The 18,254-nt window shown below is 37.6% G+C and overlaps 2 protein-coding genes across 2 annotated transcripts; both read left to right on the forward strand.

Moving 5' to 3' along the window:
• The first annotated feature begins 49 nt into the window (after positions 1 to 49).
• LOC113682029 (calpain-5) lies at positions 50 to 8,693 on the forward strand. Its single transcript, XM_089210743.1, has 13 exons — positions 50 to 318; positions 1,542 to 1,679; positions 1,934 to 2,142; positions 2,248 to 2,440; positions 2,786 to 2,869; positions 3,510 to 3,619; positions 4,051 to 4,128; positions 4,275 to 4,455; positions 4,893 to 5,009; positions 5,543 to 5,739; positions 5,831 to 5,964; positions 6,480 to 6,619; positions 6,934 to 8,693. Exons 1-13 carry the CDS (start codon positions 154 to 156, stop codon positions 7,114 to 7,116), a joined length of 1,929 nt encoding a protein of 642 aa, XP_089066869.1. The 5' UTR covers positions 50 to 153; the 3' UTR covers positions 7,117 to 8,693.
• Positions 8,694 to 9,104: 411 nt separating this feature from the next.
• On the forward strand, positions 9,105 to 18,221 carry LOC113682038 (calpain-5). Its single transcript, XM_027199189.2, has 13 exons — positions 9,105 to 9,393; positions 11,057 to 11,194; positions 11,883 to 12,091; positions 12,319 to 12,511; positions 12,610 to 12,693; positions 12,906 to 13,015; positions 13,112 to 13,189; positions 13,606 to 13,786; positions 14,196 to 14,318; positions 14,810 to 15,006; positions 15,717 to 15,844; positions 16,383 to 16,525; positions 16,871 to 18,221. The coding sequence occupies exons 1-13, from the start codon at positions 9,232 to 9,234 to the stop codon at positions 17,051 to 17,053; spliced, it is 1,929 nt and encodes a 642-aa protein (XP_027054990.2). The 5' UTR covers positions 9,105 to 9,231; the 3' UTR covers positions 17,054 to 18,221.
• Positions 18,222 to 18,254: the final 33 nt, after the last annotated feature.

The raw sequence follows: 18,254 nt of genomic DNA on the forward strand, positions 1-18,254 counted from the left end.
TTTAGATTTCTAAACGGGTCAACCAATGGCGTCGCAGATTTTCTAGGTGTGCATTTCAATCAATTTCCGCGCGAATGATTACGAGGCTTTCGTCCAAATTTCCGATCGCTCGAAGTTCAGAGTCTATATCGTAGGTTCTCTCTGAAGGAAAACATGGTGAAGTTACATTATTTCAAAAATCAACGTTACAGCAAGCTTAAGGGACAATGCGAAAGAGATGAAAGACTTTTTGTGGATCCTGAATTTCCGCCCGAGACGAAATCATTGTACTTTAGTCGAGCGACACCTCCCGAGCACGTAGAATGGAAGAGACCCAAGGTATTATAACATTAATTTTCAGCAGGGCTTTCTTTTGTTTGAGTTATGTAGACTAACTAACGCTGTGTCTCGATCTCGAGCATGGCGGTGATCCGATATGCATTGGAAAATACACAGACTTCTAACACATTTATCGGCTATTGAATTCATTTAAATGTTTTGCTGTACATTGTGTTGCTTAACGAGAGCGTAGGTGAAAAGTCGGTTTACTCTGCCTTTAAAATACCTTCTTGAACCCACATTATTTGGAAGTGCTAAATTATTTGCGTTAGCCAACGTTAGACATTAAATTAATACATTAATCCTTTAATTTTGTTGTGTCTCCAAGCTCTTGTAAGGAGCTGTTTAAAATTCTGGTGCCCGTACATAATACGTGACGTGTGGAACTTTCAAAACGATAGATTTTGATTTGTTTTTTAGCTTCATTCCAGCGATATTTTGCAATCGTAGTGATATTCCGCTTTTTTTTGTATCCTGTCGATGTACCAACGCATTGTAGCTATATAGTTTTATGGAACTTCTGGATTGATCGAGACGGTTAGAAAACATAAACATATGTTAATTAATTGCCTCGTTATTATGTTATGGTCACTTGAAGTATCTGCTTTCGCAGTGCTTGATGAATTTTGCCTCAAACCACAGAGCCGAGAGAGAAATTGAAGTTTTTGGTTTTTTTTTCATAAATATGAAAACTAAGTCATAAGTGTTTTATCGTTCCCCGAAATGTACAGGATTGAAATGGTATATTGCGCTTTTCTTAGGCGCAGTTACGTTGGTTCGCGTCCAATTCATTTACAAATATTGCACCATGATCAATTAGCTCCCTATAGTGTTATAGTGAAGCAATACTATGCTATAAATGAACAAAAACTATGTCCTTTTTTATACTTAAGCAAGATATTTATTTGCGGGCATTCTATTGTAATTGAATTCATTACACCCGTAGAACTTACCAGAATGTGAACGCCCATCCACTTCCATCAGAACTTTCCATGTATATGTGGTCAGTCATGTGATGGGGGAGGGCAAATTTTAGGGGCTCTATTTTTTCATAGTCTTTTAAAACTTTCTCAGGGTTCTTTCCGTTCCTCCACAAAACAACCACAACAAAGACAAGTTCCTTTAGACCTTTGCTTTCATATAGGCTCAAAACAATGAAATGTCAAATTAAAAAAAGATTTAGAGTAAACTCTGATGGATCCTGTTTTCTGCATTTTCCTCAGGACATCTGTACTCCTGACCCTCCTCAGCTGTTTGTGGATGGAATGAGCAGCCATGATGTCACCCAAGGCAAACTTGGGAATTGTTGGTTTGTTGCAGCATGTTCCTCATTGGCTTTGGAGCCATCTCTGTTAGAGAAGGTCTGTATATCTCAGTGATGTTACATGACAGTGCACTGCTTGTTGAGGTTGATTGCATGTGAAAGGTCAAGAGTGAAGGTTAAGAGCCCAGTGAAGCCTTGATTTCTTTCCATTCAATTCCTATATTGCTTTAACTGCAGGTAACCTATGGAGATCAATTCATCCCTCTTATCAACCACATTAAACTACCATGATGTTAAAATATCAAACAGATATTTTAACATTTTCTGTGTTATTTTTTTTTACCTGTTCAGGTAATTCCAGATATAAAGCATCAGGAGTGGGACCCTGAAAATGTTGGTAATTATCAGGGAATCTTTAGGTTCCGGTTCTTCCGTCAAGGCCAGTGGACTGAAGTTGTCATCGATGATCTTTTACCAACAATTGCTGGAAAACTGGTGTACATCCACTCGACAGACAAGAATGAGTTTTGGAGTGCCCTGGTGGAAAAAGCATATGCTAAGTAAGCAAAGTTTTTGGAAGATATGTAGAAATAGTGGACTGTAATACTCCATACGCCAATGGAGTTGTAAAGTGAAATGGGTTACAATTTTTTTTCTTTTTTAAGAATGGCAGGTTCATATGAAGCATTAGAAGCAGGTAATACTGGTGATGCCTTAGTAGATTTCACTGGTGGAGTCTGTGAGTCGATCAGCCTTAAGGATGGGGGTTACAGTCAAGATCAGGAGAAGAGACTGGTCTTGTTCAAAAGTATGCAAAGAGCAATGCGAGATAAATCCCTGATTGGTGCTTCAATAAGAGTAAGTGCTGTACAAACAGTGGGTGTGTACTTGCATATTATACATGACTTGTATACTAGTTGGATTCACAAGGACCTAAAAACTTGATTGGAAAATGAAAGGAATTAAAATGAGCATGGCAATTACTTTTGGTTTCCCTTTTGAAAATATATTCAAATGTGAGAAAATCTTAATCAATAAAATGTGGAACTTAGTTGTGATGTACAGGTTGCCTTATAGTCAATTAAGTCTTATCTTGACAGATAGCAAACACTGGAGGTGTGTCAAGTATTCACCTTGCAAAGAAGTTTATCATATGAACACATCAAAAATTTGATATTTTGACATATCCCTTTTTTTTACAAGATCAAAAATAGAGATGAGATGGAAAAGCGCACAGAGACTGGTTTAGTTATGGGACATGCATATGGTGTCACAGCAGTAAAGAAGGTAACTTCAACTTTTTATCTTATGGTAATAGGTTATAGTTGGTCATCATCATCATTTAAAATGTTATTTACCATGATGATAAATAACACTTCAAAAGAGAAATATAATCATTTCTCCCATGATGTGGTCACTTCTGATCTCAGTGGATTGCGATGTTTCAACTCAATACAGCCAGTCTTCTTCAGGCAATGAGGTTGAACAAATAAATGTTCAAATCCATGTGCTGTTGGGCTCAGTTGCGATTGGATGGGATTCTACAGCTGTGATCAGTGCATCTTATGGATCAGGTTCCCTGTGTTCTGTTGCTGCACTGCTCTCCTGCTGTTATGTTTTTTGATCATCAGCATTCAGAAAATCAACCACAAACAAATAAATTAAAAAGCAAAGTAAGAAAAGAATAACAACATTCTCAAACTGCATGGCGACAAAGATGTAGATTGTAGGCTGCAGGACATTATTCTAAAGATAGTAACTTCATTAGATATGGATTGTTTAATTCTCCACTCAGAGGAAATTTTCATAAATACTGCAATTTTTAGCAACTGGTCCCAGAAAAAGGTAACTTTGCAGTGATTTACACAACTATAACAGATAAAATTAAAACCCACACTCGGCCATACAATATACTTGTTTATTTCAGGTCACCATCGGTGAGGGTCTTTTCAGTCTGTTCAATCGACAACATCTTTACATGATTCGTCTGAGGAATCCTTGGGGTCAAAAGGAGTGGAATGGACCTTGGAGTGATGAGTAATAACAACTGAAAACTAATTTTTTTTCGATAATGATATTTTATGTTATTCTTATCAAATATTCTTGTTCAAAACTAGGATAATTATCCTAATCTAATTATTATTTATTACTATTAATTATCTTAGTTTAATATTATATTATACTAATAGTGGTACAAGAAAATATTATTCCCATCATTATTTATTACAAACAATCACCAGGGTTGAGGGTTTATTTGGAACCAACATAATGACCAGTTCCCAGTTTGCTTGTTACCTTGTGTGGTAGAGTGCTGCACCAGTATCACAGAGGTCATGGGTTCAAATCTCATACAGGCCTTAATTTCTTTTAGGCCTTATTTTCACAACTACTTAAGTAGTGTTCATAACTGCAAGGATTGCTTCTGTATTAGAATTATGATATCTATTTTAAAAACATAATTTTTTTAGCTCTGAAGAGTGGAAAAAGCTTAAATCAAGTGATAGAGAAAAGCTTGGGATTGTCTTTGAAAATGATGGAGAGTTTTGGTTAGTGCATGTACTCTTTTTTAACATATTTTACCCATTATTTGGTGTTGTATTTTTTAGCATATCTTTGGCTTCTCTTCTTTACATGTTGTGAATTTTGCGCTAACCCATATTGATTGTTTTTGTGTGGTTTTTCTTGTCTTTAGGATGTCTTTTGAAGACTTCTGCTCACACTTCACCAATGCCACCTTGTGTCATGTCATCAACACATCAATCTTTTCACTCTCAAACAGATGGCATGTGTTTAAACACAACTATCAGTGGTCACTAGGCTCCACTGCTGGTGGGTGTGTTGAAAATAGAAGCACTTTCCTGAAGAACCCACAGGTACATAACATTTTTCTATGAGCTTTAATATACCTGTGTGTTCTTTCATTTAGTTTGTTTGGTAATTGAAGAAATGTTCATGTTTTTACCCAGAGCTTGCACCTTTTTTCTGTTGGAGAACCCAAGCCTTGAAATAGACATTTCTTGTTTCTTAGCTAGAAAATGTACTTATACAGTGCTATCTCTACCCATGTACATGTAAATGAGTAGCACCAAACCATCAGGGGAACCTGAAGAAATGTTATGGGGGAGGAGGGGGGGGGGAGATAGGGGTCTAGGAGCAGGGGGTTACCTGAAATGAGTGAGACTTAACAGATATGAGCACCAGTAGCTTTGAGTCATTTGGCTTGACGACTTAAGTGTCTTTGCATTTTTCTGATTATCACAACTTCTTGAGGTCCTGCAACTACTATCAATTGAACGTTTGATTTTGTCAGTATGCTTTCACTGTCAAAGAGGAGGGAGAAGTGATGATCTCGCTGATGCAGGAAGACACAAGAAAAGCGAAAGAACATGGCGCAGAAAATCTCACCATTGGATATTTTGTCATGAAGGTAACACTGCTAAAACAGCTATCAATTATCTGGGTGACATCTTTTCATTTCTGATTATGCAAACCATATTTGTCAGAATTCGTTTGTTTCCAGTCAAATATTTGTCATTTTGCGGTTTGTCTTAATGCCTATCAGTCCCTATCTTCGTGACGACTGTCAGTTGATTTTTTCTGCCACAATGTTTGCTTATGTGTTTTTGACTGCTATACTACCACCTACATGTGCATGTCCGTCAGTTTGTGTGATCATAATTGGTGTACGTTTACAATGTGTTTGGGTATCGGTGTTTCTATTTGTCTGTGTATTTCTGTGCCCGTCTGCCTTTTTGGTTTCCTCGCTTAGTCATTTTTCTGGCCTTCGATTTTACTATCCTGTACTGTTTTCGCTTGTCGGTCTGTGTGTGTTTACTTGTCTGTTTGACTGTTTGTCTATCTGGTACAGGAGTACGTTTACGTACGTATGTTCAGTTTTGAGTCGTTTGGTCATTTTCTGTCGATTTTTGCCAGCCCTCAGTCTCATTGTTTCGCCCTTAGGTGGAGGAGAACAGAAAGTATCGGTTACATACGATGTTTGAAAAAGCTGGAGATTCTATCTTCATCAACGCACGAGAAGTGGTGAACAAGTTTCACTTTAAGAAAGGAAGATACGTGGTGATACCATCCACATACGAGCAAAATAAAGCTGGGCAATTCCTGATGAGAATATTCACTGAAAAGTCCTCAAAAGCAATGTAAGCATCCTTCTACCTACCTTGGTACCTGACGCTGACCAACTGTCCCAAAATCAATGTTTTCATCTCTGTTATTTGCCTATTTTTGTAGGTTTCTAAACCAGGAGCACTCCACTGGAAGTAAAATATTTTGCTGCTTCCCACAGTGTCGTACTCCTGTCTGCGTGCTTTCCGTTACCGTTAAATCAGCTGGTGGACTTCAAAAAACTAGCAGACTATCAATGAGTAAGATAACAAAGTGTTACTGCCAGTAGTGTAAGAGTTATCGGAACACTAACAGCTTTGTTACTAGTTACAAACATTGTTGAATTCAGTATGTGGTTTAAATTGAGCAGTAACACTCGGAAGTCCTTTTTAATGAACGTCACCTTTGTGGGTGACACATCCGTTGCGAACTCATGCGTCGTTCTCGATGCGTTCATAACCTCTCATGATGAGGGATCTCTTTTAACTGGACCCTTTCCGTAGACTAGTGTATACTTTTTATCGGAAGGAACCCATTTCGGTATCATCACCGCACTCGACACCGTTATTACCATTGTACTACCGTACCCGAGGTCGCAGCGAGGCGTTAAGAGCCTGTTTTCAGAAAAGAATCAGGCTCTAAAGAGTGATGTTTTAAGCTTTCTTAAAAGCCAATTCGATTTCCTAGTAGGTGAAGCGTTTTCTTAAATTTAACCGAATTGTTTATTATTATTTTATTTCTGATAATTGCTTTTTTTATTTTGTAATAATTTCAGCACCTGATCCATACGCCACGATCAGCTGTGAGGGACGGAAAGTCAAGACTCCTGTGCAGAAAGACTCGTTGAATCCACAATGGAATACTGGCGCGCTTTTTTTTGTCAGAAGACCTCAAAAATCTCGCTTGGTTGTACAGGTAAGGATTACTAACAAGTGGTCGCACTCATTGCTTCATCATTTACTCGTCAGTAGAATTTGATGACGGTTTAGAGATTTTTAATTTAGCATATTGTCACACCTTTTTCTGTGTCGTAGGTCTTCCTCAAGAGAATTATACTTATTCGATATCTGCCCCCCCCCCCCCCCCCAAAAAAAATCGTGTATTTTCATAGTTCTCCTATGTAGTGAAGCTTTCGTGCTTTGAAAGAAATTTCGTCATCAACATGGCCGTTGCGTGACAGCAGGTACAAGTACTTATGTGGGTGTCTTTCTCGTCGTCTTTTCATTTAGGTGTGGGATTACAACTGGTTCTGGGACTCGTTCATGGGTCAAGCTAAGATAGCAATTGATATTAACAACAAAGCCGTGACAGAAACACATCAGCTGATGGGAAGAAGACGAAATCACCAAGTACAAATGCCGGGTGTTGTCACCGTGGAGGTCAAATGTTACCAGGATCTGCTTGCCATCTAATTATATGAATTGTATTGTTATGTTGTGAACGATAGATCTTATCAATGTCTGCTCTCATCAGCCTGAAGGGAAGTAGTAAGGAATTAAGTGTACGAGGACGCTCTCCATTTACTAGTTGTGGTCGCATTTTAAGACGTTGTTTCTGCAGAAAGTAGATACAGACATTACGCAAGTACGCGCGTACTTAGTTACAATACCGCCTCTTTTTTTTTCTTTCTTTCTTTCTGTTGTTTTTTAAGGTGGCTGTCACCTGTTTCTTTGGCGCGAGATTTCAAACCCGAAGAACCAAAAACAAATAAGGCAGTGTGTACCTTTTTTCTCTCATGATTGCTTTTTTGATAATTATTTGAAACCTTTTAGGCTTTTGCCATAGTAACTACAAATGACATGATAACACTCGATTTGGACAGACTTTAACTTATTTAACTCAAACCTATGAAAAACGTGGAAACTGGTACGAGCTTCCTTCATACCAAAGAGCCGGAATTGGAGATGAGAAGAGATTGACACTCAATTTCAACCCACTCGCGAATAGCCGCACTGGCACTTGAATATATAAGGATCCTAGTATATGAAATGGCGGGCTAGTCTGGCCTGAGCCAGGTACCTCATTTCGGATAGGGATGGGGCTGAATAATTCAGCACTGGTAAAAAGGGAAACTCTTTGCGATTATCATATGAAGACCTTTGTGGAATATTTTCAATGACCTAAAGCTGCAGCGCTATATATAGAAAATTGGCATGCTTTTAAATTAAAGGTTTCTCTAAGGGAAATTGTTCATATTTCGGACAACAGATATCGTTGACAAACCACGATCTAGAACAGTATTTCGTTGTTGAAACAACTGGAGTTCGTGTAATTCATAACACTTTTGATGAATCATTAATATTCTATCTGACACGATTTTTGTAAGTGGAGGGGCAACTTTTAATAATCGTTTTTGTAGAAGTTAAATCAAAACTATTTTTCTAGTCGCCAGGAAAGCATTACAAACCGCACTTATTAACAGTTATTGTATTTCCCAGTTAAACGCCAGGTACTTTCATTAACTTGAGCTGGGCATTGGAAACGCAATGAGCGAACTTGAGCTCTCTCGCTGAATTACAGCTTCGCTGGTTTCTAATGAATAGTTGTCTGAAATATTTCACTGGCATGCTAAATGCTTCTAGGAAGATAATATTTACTTATCTTAGAAGTGTAAGCTCGTATACCGTACCTAATATATTTCTAAGCTTTGATGTGAGATATAACTTATTTTGAAGTATTTAACACACACTACAAACTTTATTAGACACTTTTACACAAATGATACAAAAGAAAAGCAAGAACCTTAAATGGTGTGTATCAGTGAAAAGTTTTGCCATTTTTATTACAGTTGACAAAAGATAGAAATTTTACAGCTACCAAATTGCAAACGAAGAAAAAACTATCGTTACGACCGCAAGTTTGTTGTAGTAAAGGGTGGAGCTGGTTAGTTCTTTAAATTTTTTCTCTATATTACTATCGTAAGAATTTTGTAACACTCTTATGTGGATTGGGGAATTAATGAGAAATAAATTTTCAAATTCGAAGTGAACCGTGGATGTTTCCAATGATCGAACGAAAGAAGGAAAAGAGCTGCGCGCGTGACATGCATGTACGCGAGTGTGATTGATATAAGTGGAGATTTCTGCGTTAATTTGCGCTGTTAAAGAAGCTGTGACATAGTATTTCGTTTCATTGATATGAGGTTCTTTAGCTTGTTTTAGAGGTGAAATCTCTCATAATCGTCCAATAACCAGTCTTTGTGAAGTTTACTCCGCGAGATGGTGGTACGATCTGAGGTAATGTTGTAGGTACACTGTTACCAGTAAAATTACGAGGGTGGGGATATGAGCCTTAAAGAGATCTCTCTTAAACTGATGACTGACGTAATATTTCATACTAACTCTTCTTATGAGTTCATTTTCGAAGACAAAGAAAGATGGATTTTTTAAATAGACTCGACCCAGGCCCTTCTGTGCGCCATCATCCATAAAAACCCCGATGATGTTACCTACTAACAAAATCAAAATTTTGACACACTTTACGCCTCTATGAATCCAGTTAAGCGTGAAATCGTATCTGTTTGAGCTATGGTAAAGCTGAATTATTTCAAGAACCAGCGTTACAGCAAACTCAAGTCTCAATGCGAAAAGGATGAGCGCCTGTTCGAAGATTCCGAATTTCCAGCGAACGATAAATCGATATTTTTCAGCCGTGCGCCGCCAGAACAAATCGTTTGGCGAAGACCTAAGGTATGGTTAAAGCCCTTTTAGTCCTTGGTCTATTTTCAGCTTCATTCTATGCTTCAAGAAAAGTATTAAAGTATTGAATAATCCTTGAATTTCCTTGTAGACATGTAGGACCAAGGCTGTTTCAGTTGTTGATTATGCTTATCACGGATGTCACCTTGTTACACGAATTTACCGTTCTTACTCAGATTATTTCGCTTAGAAAAGTAAAGAAAGCCCTCCTTCTTAATCAAATTTGAAAAAAAACTTCTAATCCGAATAGATTTTGACGGATAGAACGAAACAGTCAGAGAAGGGAACAATCTAGCGATGTTGCCAACGCAACTTAATGGGGGTTTATTGTCTAAGTTAAACTTTTTAAATTAGCATAGTTCTTTTAAAAACAAAAGGCCTTAATGTTAAGATAGCTCGCTCTAACGAGCAATGCTTGAAGAGTGATTTACAACCCAACATTCGTAAGAACTTCTTGTCAGATTTCAAGCTTTAAGTTTGTATAATTTTGTTGGGGCGATATGGAAAGTACGTTTTGTTTTGAAACTTATTGTAAACCCAATAGTGGCGAGCGCTTCGTTGATTCAGACAATCACATGAATATTGAACATAACACAACTCACTCTAGAGTGATTGAGAAATATGATGAACGCTTCAGGTGGTCTGGAAATTAGACTACCATTTTCCAATTCCTCAGGTTCTACGAAAATTTAATGTTATTTCATACTTTAGAGTAGGGTAAGTGTCTAATTTCACAAGTCTCTTTAGTTTCTATTCCAAACTATTTACCAAGTCTCCGTCGAGATAATAACTTTATAACAGACTTCACAGGGAGGTAGAAGGGGGTGAATGTTCTACATTGAATAAGTATACAAAGTACTCAACAACAAAAAATCGATGGGTACTTGAACTATTTAAACTTTATCTTCTTTAATAGAGACGTAAACACAAAACACTTAACGATCAGGTGTTGATCAATGTTATTTCAGTCACCCGTTTGATAATTCAAATATTTACTTTTCAAGGTCAGTTGTCAGTTTCTATAATAAGGTGCCAGTTGACAAGTCGAGCCATTTTTCAATTGATTCTTGGAATGAAGAATTTCTAAATCAAGAGGCAAAATAATGATTTAAGAAGATAACATTCAAGATCGGTCAATTCATGGGTTTTCTATCACTGCTTCATGTCTGAGTCAAACATTAAAAAACTGATTTCCTAATTTTTTCGCACTCAAGGGTGTGGCTGAAAAAGGAATGGATCCTTGGCTGCTTTGACTCCCACCACGACTCTTTCTTAAAGAACAAATGATAATCATTTTATGATTACGATAATAGTACGATAATAAAACGTTTTCAAGACTTCAAGCCTTCATCTCCACTTAGATCAGTAGAAGCTGAACAAAAAGGAGACGTCATACCACAAAAAAAAGAAAGTTTACCACGCTCCTATGTATGGAGAGTAGAGGGTTTGACAATTTTTCTCTGTTACCGGGAGCCCACTCTTGCTGTTACAGATTAATTTGCATAACTTTAAGGAATCTTAATTGATTAGGCGGCATCCTGCACGCGGTTATAAGGAAAACCAATATGTTGTTTACACCTAACGTTAAAGACGGTGTCATATCAACATTCTTGGCTAGAATATTCAATTTATCAAATATATTTGTCATTTTTAGGACATTTGCGAGCCAGATCCTCCAAGCCTGTTTGTTGACGGATCAAGCAGACATGACATCACACAAGGAAAACTTGGAAACTGTTGGTTTGTGGCATCATGTTCAACTCTGGCTCTGGAACCTTCACTCTTGGAAAAGGTATACAATTGACTGAAAAGAGCTTAACACAATGCTAAATGTGACTGGCCTTATACTCAAGTCTATCTCACGGATAGAACCTCCTGAGGACGGTTTAAAAAGGCAATAATAATCATATAATGAAATCCGTCTAAGGCTGGATCAAATAAGTAAGGTGGCTTGGAGGGGAGAAAAGACAAATAATTTGCTAAAGATATTGTTCAGTTGGTATTGGTGGGAAAGCGAAACTGGATTTCATACATAATGTTCAGAGCGCAAGGCTACGGAACGAAAATCCGGGTTAGAGCTCTGACTGGGGATTTGTGCTGTGTTCTTAGAAAAACACTTAAAATTGTTACAATGCTTTACCTCACAAAAGACTATAAAAGTATCTCGGCAAATCTTTGCGACAAAAAATTGACGCGGGGAGGAGAGTGATGGATTAGCATCCAATAATACTTCGTGTCACCGGGAGAAACAAGGGATTAACTCAGAAGACCGTTAGTTCTTTCAGACAAGACAAACAGCTACCGTCAAAGAAAAAATGTTCTAGTCCGGCCGAGCCTATGCTTAGAGAAAAGTAAATGCTTGAGGAACACGACTTCTACATGGTCTGCCACTTTAAAATAACTATTATTCGATAGCAAAAAAGAAAGAGAGAAAAAAGGCACTTTGATGTGAACCTGGTATTCCTTTATAACTACGCTAGGTTATTCCTGACATGAAGAACCAAGAGTGGGATGTAAAAGACGTTGGAAAGTACCAGGGAATCTTCCGGTTCCGGTTTTGGCGTCAGGGTGAATGGACTGAAGTGGTAATTGATGATCTTCTTCCTACAGTTTATGGCCAATTGGTCTTCATCCACTCCTCGTTGAAGAATGAGTTCTGGGGAGCGTTACTTGAGAAGGCTTACGCCAAGTAAGTGAGAGTATTATTGGTAACGACTACATTTTTAACTTCAAAACTGTGATTGTTTTAAAACACGGTTTTGCTACGACAACGATTAGAGATGTTTTGATAAGCACCTCAAAGCATTTTTATCTAAACGCCAAGTTGAATAATCTTTAGTAAAATAATGAAAACCACAAGAGCTCAGTAAAAACCGTCAGTAGCTTGCACACGAGATATATTTAAATAAATTTCAGACTGAGCGGAAGTTATGAGGCTCTGGAAGCAGGCAATATCGCCGACGCTCTGGTCGATTTCACAGGCGGGGTATGTGAGTCAATTAACCTTAAAGACGCGAACTACGATGACGATGAAGAGAGAAGACTGGAATTTTTCAAAAGCATGCAGAAGGCCATGGATAACAGCTCTCTTGTTGGTGCTTCAATCTCGGTAAACACTCCTTCAATGCTCTTATCGTGTCTCTCTTGTTTATGTGTTTATTATTATCTGTGCATCTATTTCAAATCGAATTGTTTTACTTTTTTAAGGCCAAGAGCCATGAAGAAATGGAAGAACGTACAGAGACTGGTTTGGTAAAGGGACATGCATACGGAGTTACTGCGATAAAAAAGGTAAGTAAATTTTGGCGCCTCAGGCAAGGTAATTTTACTCGTCCGATGAGCTAGATTTAACAAACGAATTCTATAAATAGCGCCTTCTTATATCAAAATGTTATGTTTGTTTGTTGCTTGTTTTAGTTTTTTTACGGTGAAATTTTGATTTTGTTTTTGATTTTTAATCCTTTTCTTTCCTTTTTTTCCTAATTTTTTTTTTCACCATCAAGATCACCATTGGTGAAGGCTTATTCAACTTGTTTAATCGAGAGCATCTCTACCTGATCCGACTTAGAAATCCCTGGGGACAAAAAGAATGGAATGGCGCGTGGAGCGATGGGTAACAAGCATGCAGTCAATCTTTGGCTTGAAAAAACTTAGTTGTATGGTCTAGCTCTTGTTATGAGACGCCCTTTTGTGTTTTGTGTTTACATAGTTCAGAGGAGTGGAACAAGCTTGAGGCAGAAGCAAGGAAAAAGCTAGGAATTGATTTTGAAGATGATGGCGAGTTCTGGTCGGTTTGAAAATACCATAATGATGAAGCATGCGAAATTTTTTAACATATCAATAACAAATAATAACAGGTGTTTTCCTAGACAGTGTTTACCAAGGTTTCTATACTTGTTCCAAACTCTTACCGTAGATCTTCAAATCTTTTATCAATAACGTGTGATTTATAAGGCCTTTAATTTCCCATTGTAGAGAACAAATGATTCTAGGAACTCCTATCTTTACACCCCATGCTCTAACATGCCATGTCATTATTCACTCGTCATATGTACTATCATTTTGTTATTTTTATTATCATTACCAAAATTGTTGATGTTGTTTTTGGGGGTTTATTTCCAAACATTCCTGTACGCATTTCTTTAGAACTTCCTGTCGAAACCGGTTGTTTCAATTTCTGCCATATTTTTCCATTTTTCACAGGATGTCGTTTGAAGATTTCTGCCGTTACTTTTCCAAAGCCACCATGTGTCACTTGATGAATACATCAATATTCTCTTTATCTAAGCGATGGCACATTTTTAAACACAAAAACGAATGGAAGCCCGGTTCATCTGCGGGAGGATGCGTTACCAACCAAGCCACATTTTTCAAGAATCCACAGGTATTGAAAATAATTTGATCGGTCTCATGCAATGGGCCATGCCTCACTGGACATCAGCTAGTAAATCACTTCCCACTTCAACCTTAATCCTTTAACCCTCGGAATGACAAGCATCTCATTTCTCCTTTCAATACCAGCCCAGAATCAAACATTAAAGTCACGAGAATAAATCAATAGATCACCAACTAAAGAAGGTCTTGTTTGTTAAACACATTCTCCATGTCAGCACCATAGGAAATGTATAGAGAGCTGTGTGGAGAATATGCATATTGATGTTTGGGTGTAAAGGGTTAAGTTGCTTCTGTCTACCTACAACTTCAAAACTGACAAGCACCTCCCTGAACGTTTCCTTGCATATGGAAGCTTCCCCAAATATCATCACCACAAATTTCCATGTTTGCGTCCTTAGTACGCTTTCAGCATAAAAGATGATGACGCAGGAGAGGTAATGATAGCACTGATGCAGGAAGATACGAGGATTGATAGAGATGAAGGCGGACAGAATCTAAGTATTGGATATTACGTTATGAAGGTATTAAGTTTATAAGAGTAGAAACGTTTTCAGTTATCTACCAGTCGATAGCTGTTAATCAGAACCAGGGGAAAAGAAGGTCTTCTTGACAGCGATAATATTTGCGTTCAGGAAAGCTTGCTTGCAGAATGTCTGCTCAGGATGCTGAATAAATAAAAAAGAAGGAGAAGAACAGGAAAAAATTTAAAAACTGAAATGAAGATTTCAGAAAAGGAAATACGTCGTACCATAAAAAAAAAGAATTTTTTATCTATGATAGATTTTGAGGCGTTTCTAAATATCAGCCAACTTGTAAATTAGTACAGTTTCCTTAAAAACTTACCCCTTTAGTAAATTAGAAGTGGTTAGACGACTTTATGATTATAGCATAAAATGACATAGAAAAGGACCTTCTCCTCAGCAGCAAATTTTGGAAAATTATTTTCTTTTCAAACCCATAGTCGTGACAAAATATGCTGATATTCATCACTGATTTATCTAATTATGTTAAGGTGGAAGAGAATCGTGACTACCGTTTACATGTAATGATGGAGAAAGCCGCTGACTCTATATTCATAAATATGAGGGAAGTGGTTAACAGGTTTCAGCTGAAGACGGGGAGATATGTTGTTATACCATCAACATATGACCCACATGTGGCTGGGAATTTTATGCTGAGAATCTTCACCGAGAAATCTTCTAATGCGAGGTATGTAACTCGAGGAAGCTTTTGTGTGCAAATACTATCTCCAGTTACTTTAGAAAGCCCGAGGTGTATATTGGGAGTTATTAGAAAAACACAGTTTTAGTTGTGGCACCTTTGTATATATCAAGGAAAAAGAAACAGTGAAACAACGATTCGAATAAAAAAGAAATTGGAACCAAATAAAACGAGAGAAAAGAAACAAAAAGCTTGCTTATCAGTGAATGGAAATATGGTTTTCCAGACGTACGAAACGCTTATCTTTTCATTAGTTTGTTTGTTGTGTCGTTTTGGTTTCAGCCATTTAGCTCTCTGTACGTCGATGCATTGCTGCGCTCCATTGCAGTCATTTCCTGGGTCAGAATCGTTTTAACTGACATGGAATCTAAGTCTACAGTTTTATTAGGAAACCACTGGCGTGTTGGTTGTGGGCAAAAGATTAAAAACTCTTGGTATGGGGTATCACACGACATGCCGTGTTCCTAACCCTTTCATCCCTAAGATCTCACTAGTAATTCTCCTTACTGTTTGCCATACACTTATTATGATGTTAGGTCGGAGAGTTTGATACTGGATCAACTAATAATCCATAATTCATATTTTCCTTTTTTCTCTTCACTTGTGTACTTGATGTTGTATTGATATTGTTAGGAGAAATTCTGTCTTGGTCACTCATGGGAGTTAAAGGGTTAACTTGTCCTGTTGATTTTTCGTAGAGCATTAGTAAAGGATCATCCCAAGAGAAGTAACATTTGCTGCTGCATCCCAAGATTTCGCACCCCTGTTTGCATCCTGTCTGTTTTTGTAAAGTCAGCGGTTGACCTCCAGAAGAGAACGTTACTAAGTAAGGATGTTACCTTAATCAGATATAGGGCATATAGATGGCAAATAAATCACATTTGTTAAAAGTAACGGTCCAGCCATCTTTAAAAACACTAGCAGCAACTTTTAAACCTCAGATGAATTGGCTGCAGAGGCATAGCTTCAGTCAGCAAGAGCAATGGAAGAATGCAAATCCACATTCCTGTAACCTATTAAACTGCTCACCGATTCAATTCTGTTCAGATATAAAGTTGAAATCTCCACCCTGTATAAATGAAATAGCCTTCGATATCAGTGGCCAGTTTGTATGTATACGAAATTCGTACATAGTTGCGAAAATACTCTAAAAAAGAACGAAAATAGTTAAGAATGGATAGCATAGACATGACCTGAAAATAACTAACTTTAATAGTATGAACTAGATTTTTCAGAAGTTTAGGAAGCTGCTTTGAATGATCGAAATAATTATCATTGTGCAATGAAAATTTAAAGAGAAAAATTATGTAGCATTTGATTATTTCTATTTCTTTCCTTCTTTCTTTGTTCAAATGTTCTATCAGGCGTTGATCCTTACGCCCTGATCAAGTGCGAGGGAAACACTGTCCGAATTCCCACAGTGAAGGACACACGAAACCCGGTATGGAATTCAGCTGGTGCTTTGTTTTACGTCAGGAGACCCAAGAAAACGCACTTGGTAGTACAGGTTGGTCTCAACTTACCAACAATTCTTTGATAAATAGCGGGGAGAGTGTGGGGAGAATCAGGGTGGTATTAGCTTGGGATGAACCGAGTTAACTGCAAAAAGTCTTACCTGGTCCAAGCCTCAGTGGGCGTTGCTACACAGTTGTCTTTGGAGTTGTTATTGCTGATGTTAATAATGTCTTTATGCTTGTTGCCTGCCCAGATGGTGCGAGTATTTCTTAATTTTGTTTCACTTTACAATCACCATTATCATCATTACCATTGTTCTTAGTATCGTAACTATTAACTTTATATTATTATCATTAATTTCTATTTTCAGTCTTTTTACTATTGTGTTGCTTTCCAGATTTGGGACAGCAATGTGTTCTGCGACTCCTTCCTCGGTCAAGCAAAAATGAGGATCGATATTAACAACAGAACAGTGGTACTAACACATCAGCTGATGGGCAGAGGACGGAAACACAACGAAAAAATGCCTGGTGCTGTCACACTAGAAATTGCTTGTTATCACGATCTAAAGGCTGTTTGATTTCAGTGCGCCTTCAGAAAAGATGGCCATGGAAGATATGGGAAGTTTGGCAATCCTTGACAGTGCGGAGGAAATCATCAAATTCAAAAGGAACAGGCTCAAGGAAAATTATGGAGGCTGCATCATTCAATCGTATTCGCTCCCAGCTCAGGCCCGTGGTGTTACGCTTGCACACGCAACAAATGTACACACACGAAAACGACTATGCTCTGGCTAGCTCAGCTATTAATGTATTTTACTTCTTATCAAGTCTGTTCAGGTTCTTGTTTCCCAATTGCCGAAGCCGTTGTTGCTGTCTCCTTTAGCATGAAGGATGCGCTTATAAAGCCCTCTTAATTCTACACATACTCCGATTCCAGAGTGTAACTCTATGAAACCAGCCTTGGACAAGGACGCTCCGGTACGGTTGGTTTCGGGCTGAAATGGTAGTCAAGTAAACCATGGAAAAAAGTATTATGGTCTCTTAAAGATGGTTCACCGATCTCTTCCTCGTTGTTATTATGTGCTTGAGCCTTAATCGTCGATTTAACTTTGTGTTTATAAGAATCCTTTTTATTATAGTTAATCAAAATGTACCACTCTGCTTGCAGAAAAACTGATTGATAAAATAAGAAAATAGCCACATTACTATGCAAAACACAAATTTATTAACGAGAGTAAATGTAGCATTATAAAAAGTATTTTACCACAACTGTTAGGATGATTAAAGCAAATGAATCAATTCTTGAATGGTTATTTTTTAAAAAATAAAAGCTCATTTAACCAGCGTGGTAATGCATAACATCTTGGGTATCTATTTATTCCTAATTTGATTGTACACCACTACATGATAAAAAAATTTCAGATAGTCGGCAATTGCCTTGAGATCACTTGGTGACCAGAAATAAGTAATTATTTCTAGAAAAATAGCTCTCTATTTTTTTTCTTTGTTAACATTTGCATATATAGCAGAACAGACTACCTACGTCATACGTGAGGGCTGAAGACGTCGTCTAACGAAGCTATTTGATGAAAGCTCTATTAAGTGTCTGCGCACCCTCGTGAGAATTCTTTTATTACCTTCTGAAAGCTATTTGAGGTCAGCATTGAAAAGGTAAACAATCCACCTCTCATGTGGAAGTGAAACTTTATACAAAAGCTAATAACATAAATAAAAACCAGCATATGTAGCCGTTGCCGAAGCATTAGGGACCTTAAGCAA

Source organism: Pocillopora damicornis, chromosome 6, assembly GCF_964200805.1.
Source record: "Pocillopora damicornis chromosome 6, jaPocDami1.2, whole genome shotgun sequence".
NCBI classification, from domain to species: Eukaryota; Metazoa; Cnidaria; class Anthozoa; order Scleractinia; family Pocilloporidae; genus Pocillopora; species Pocillopora damicornis.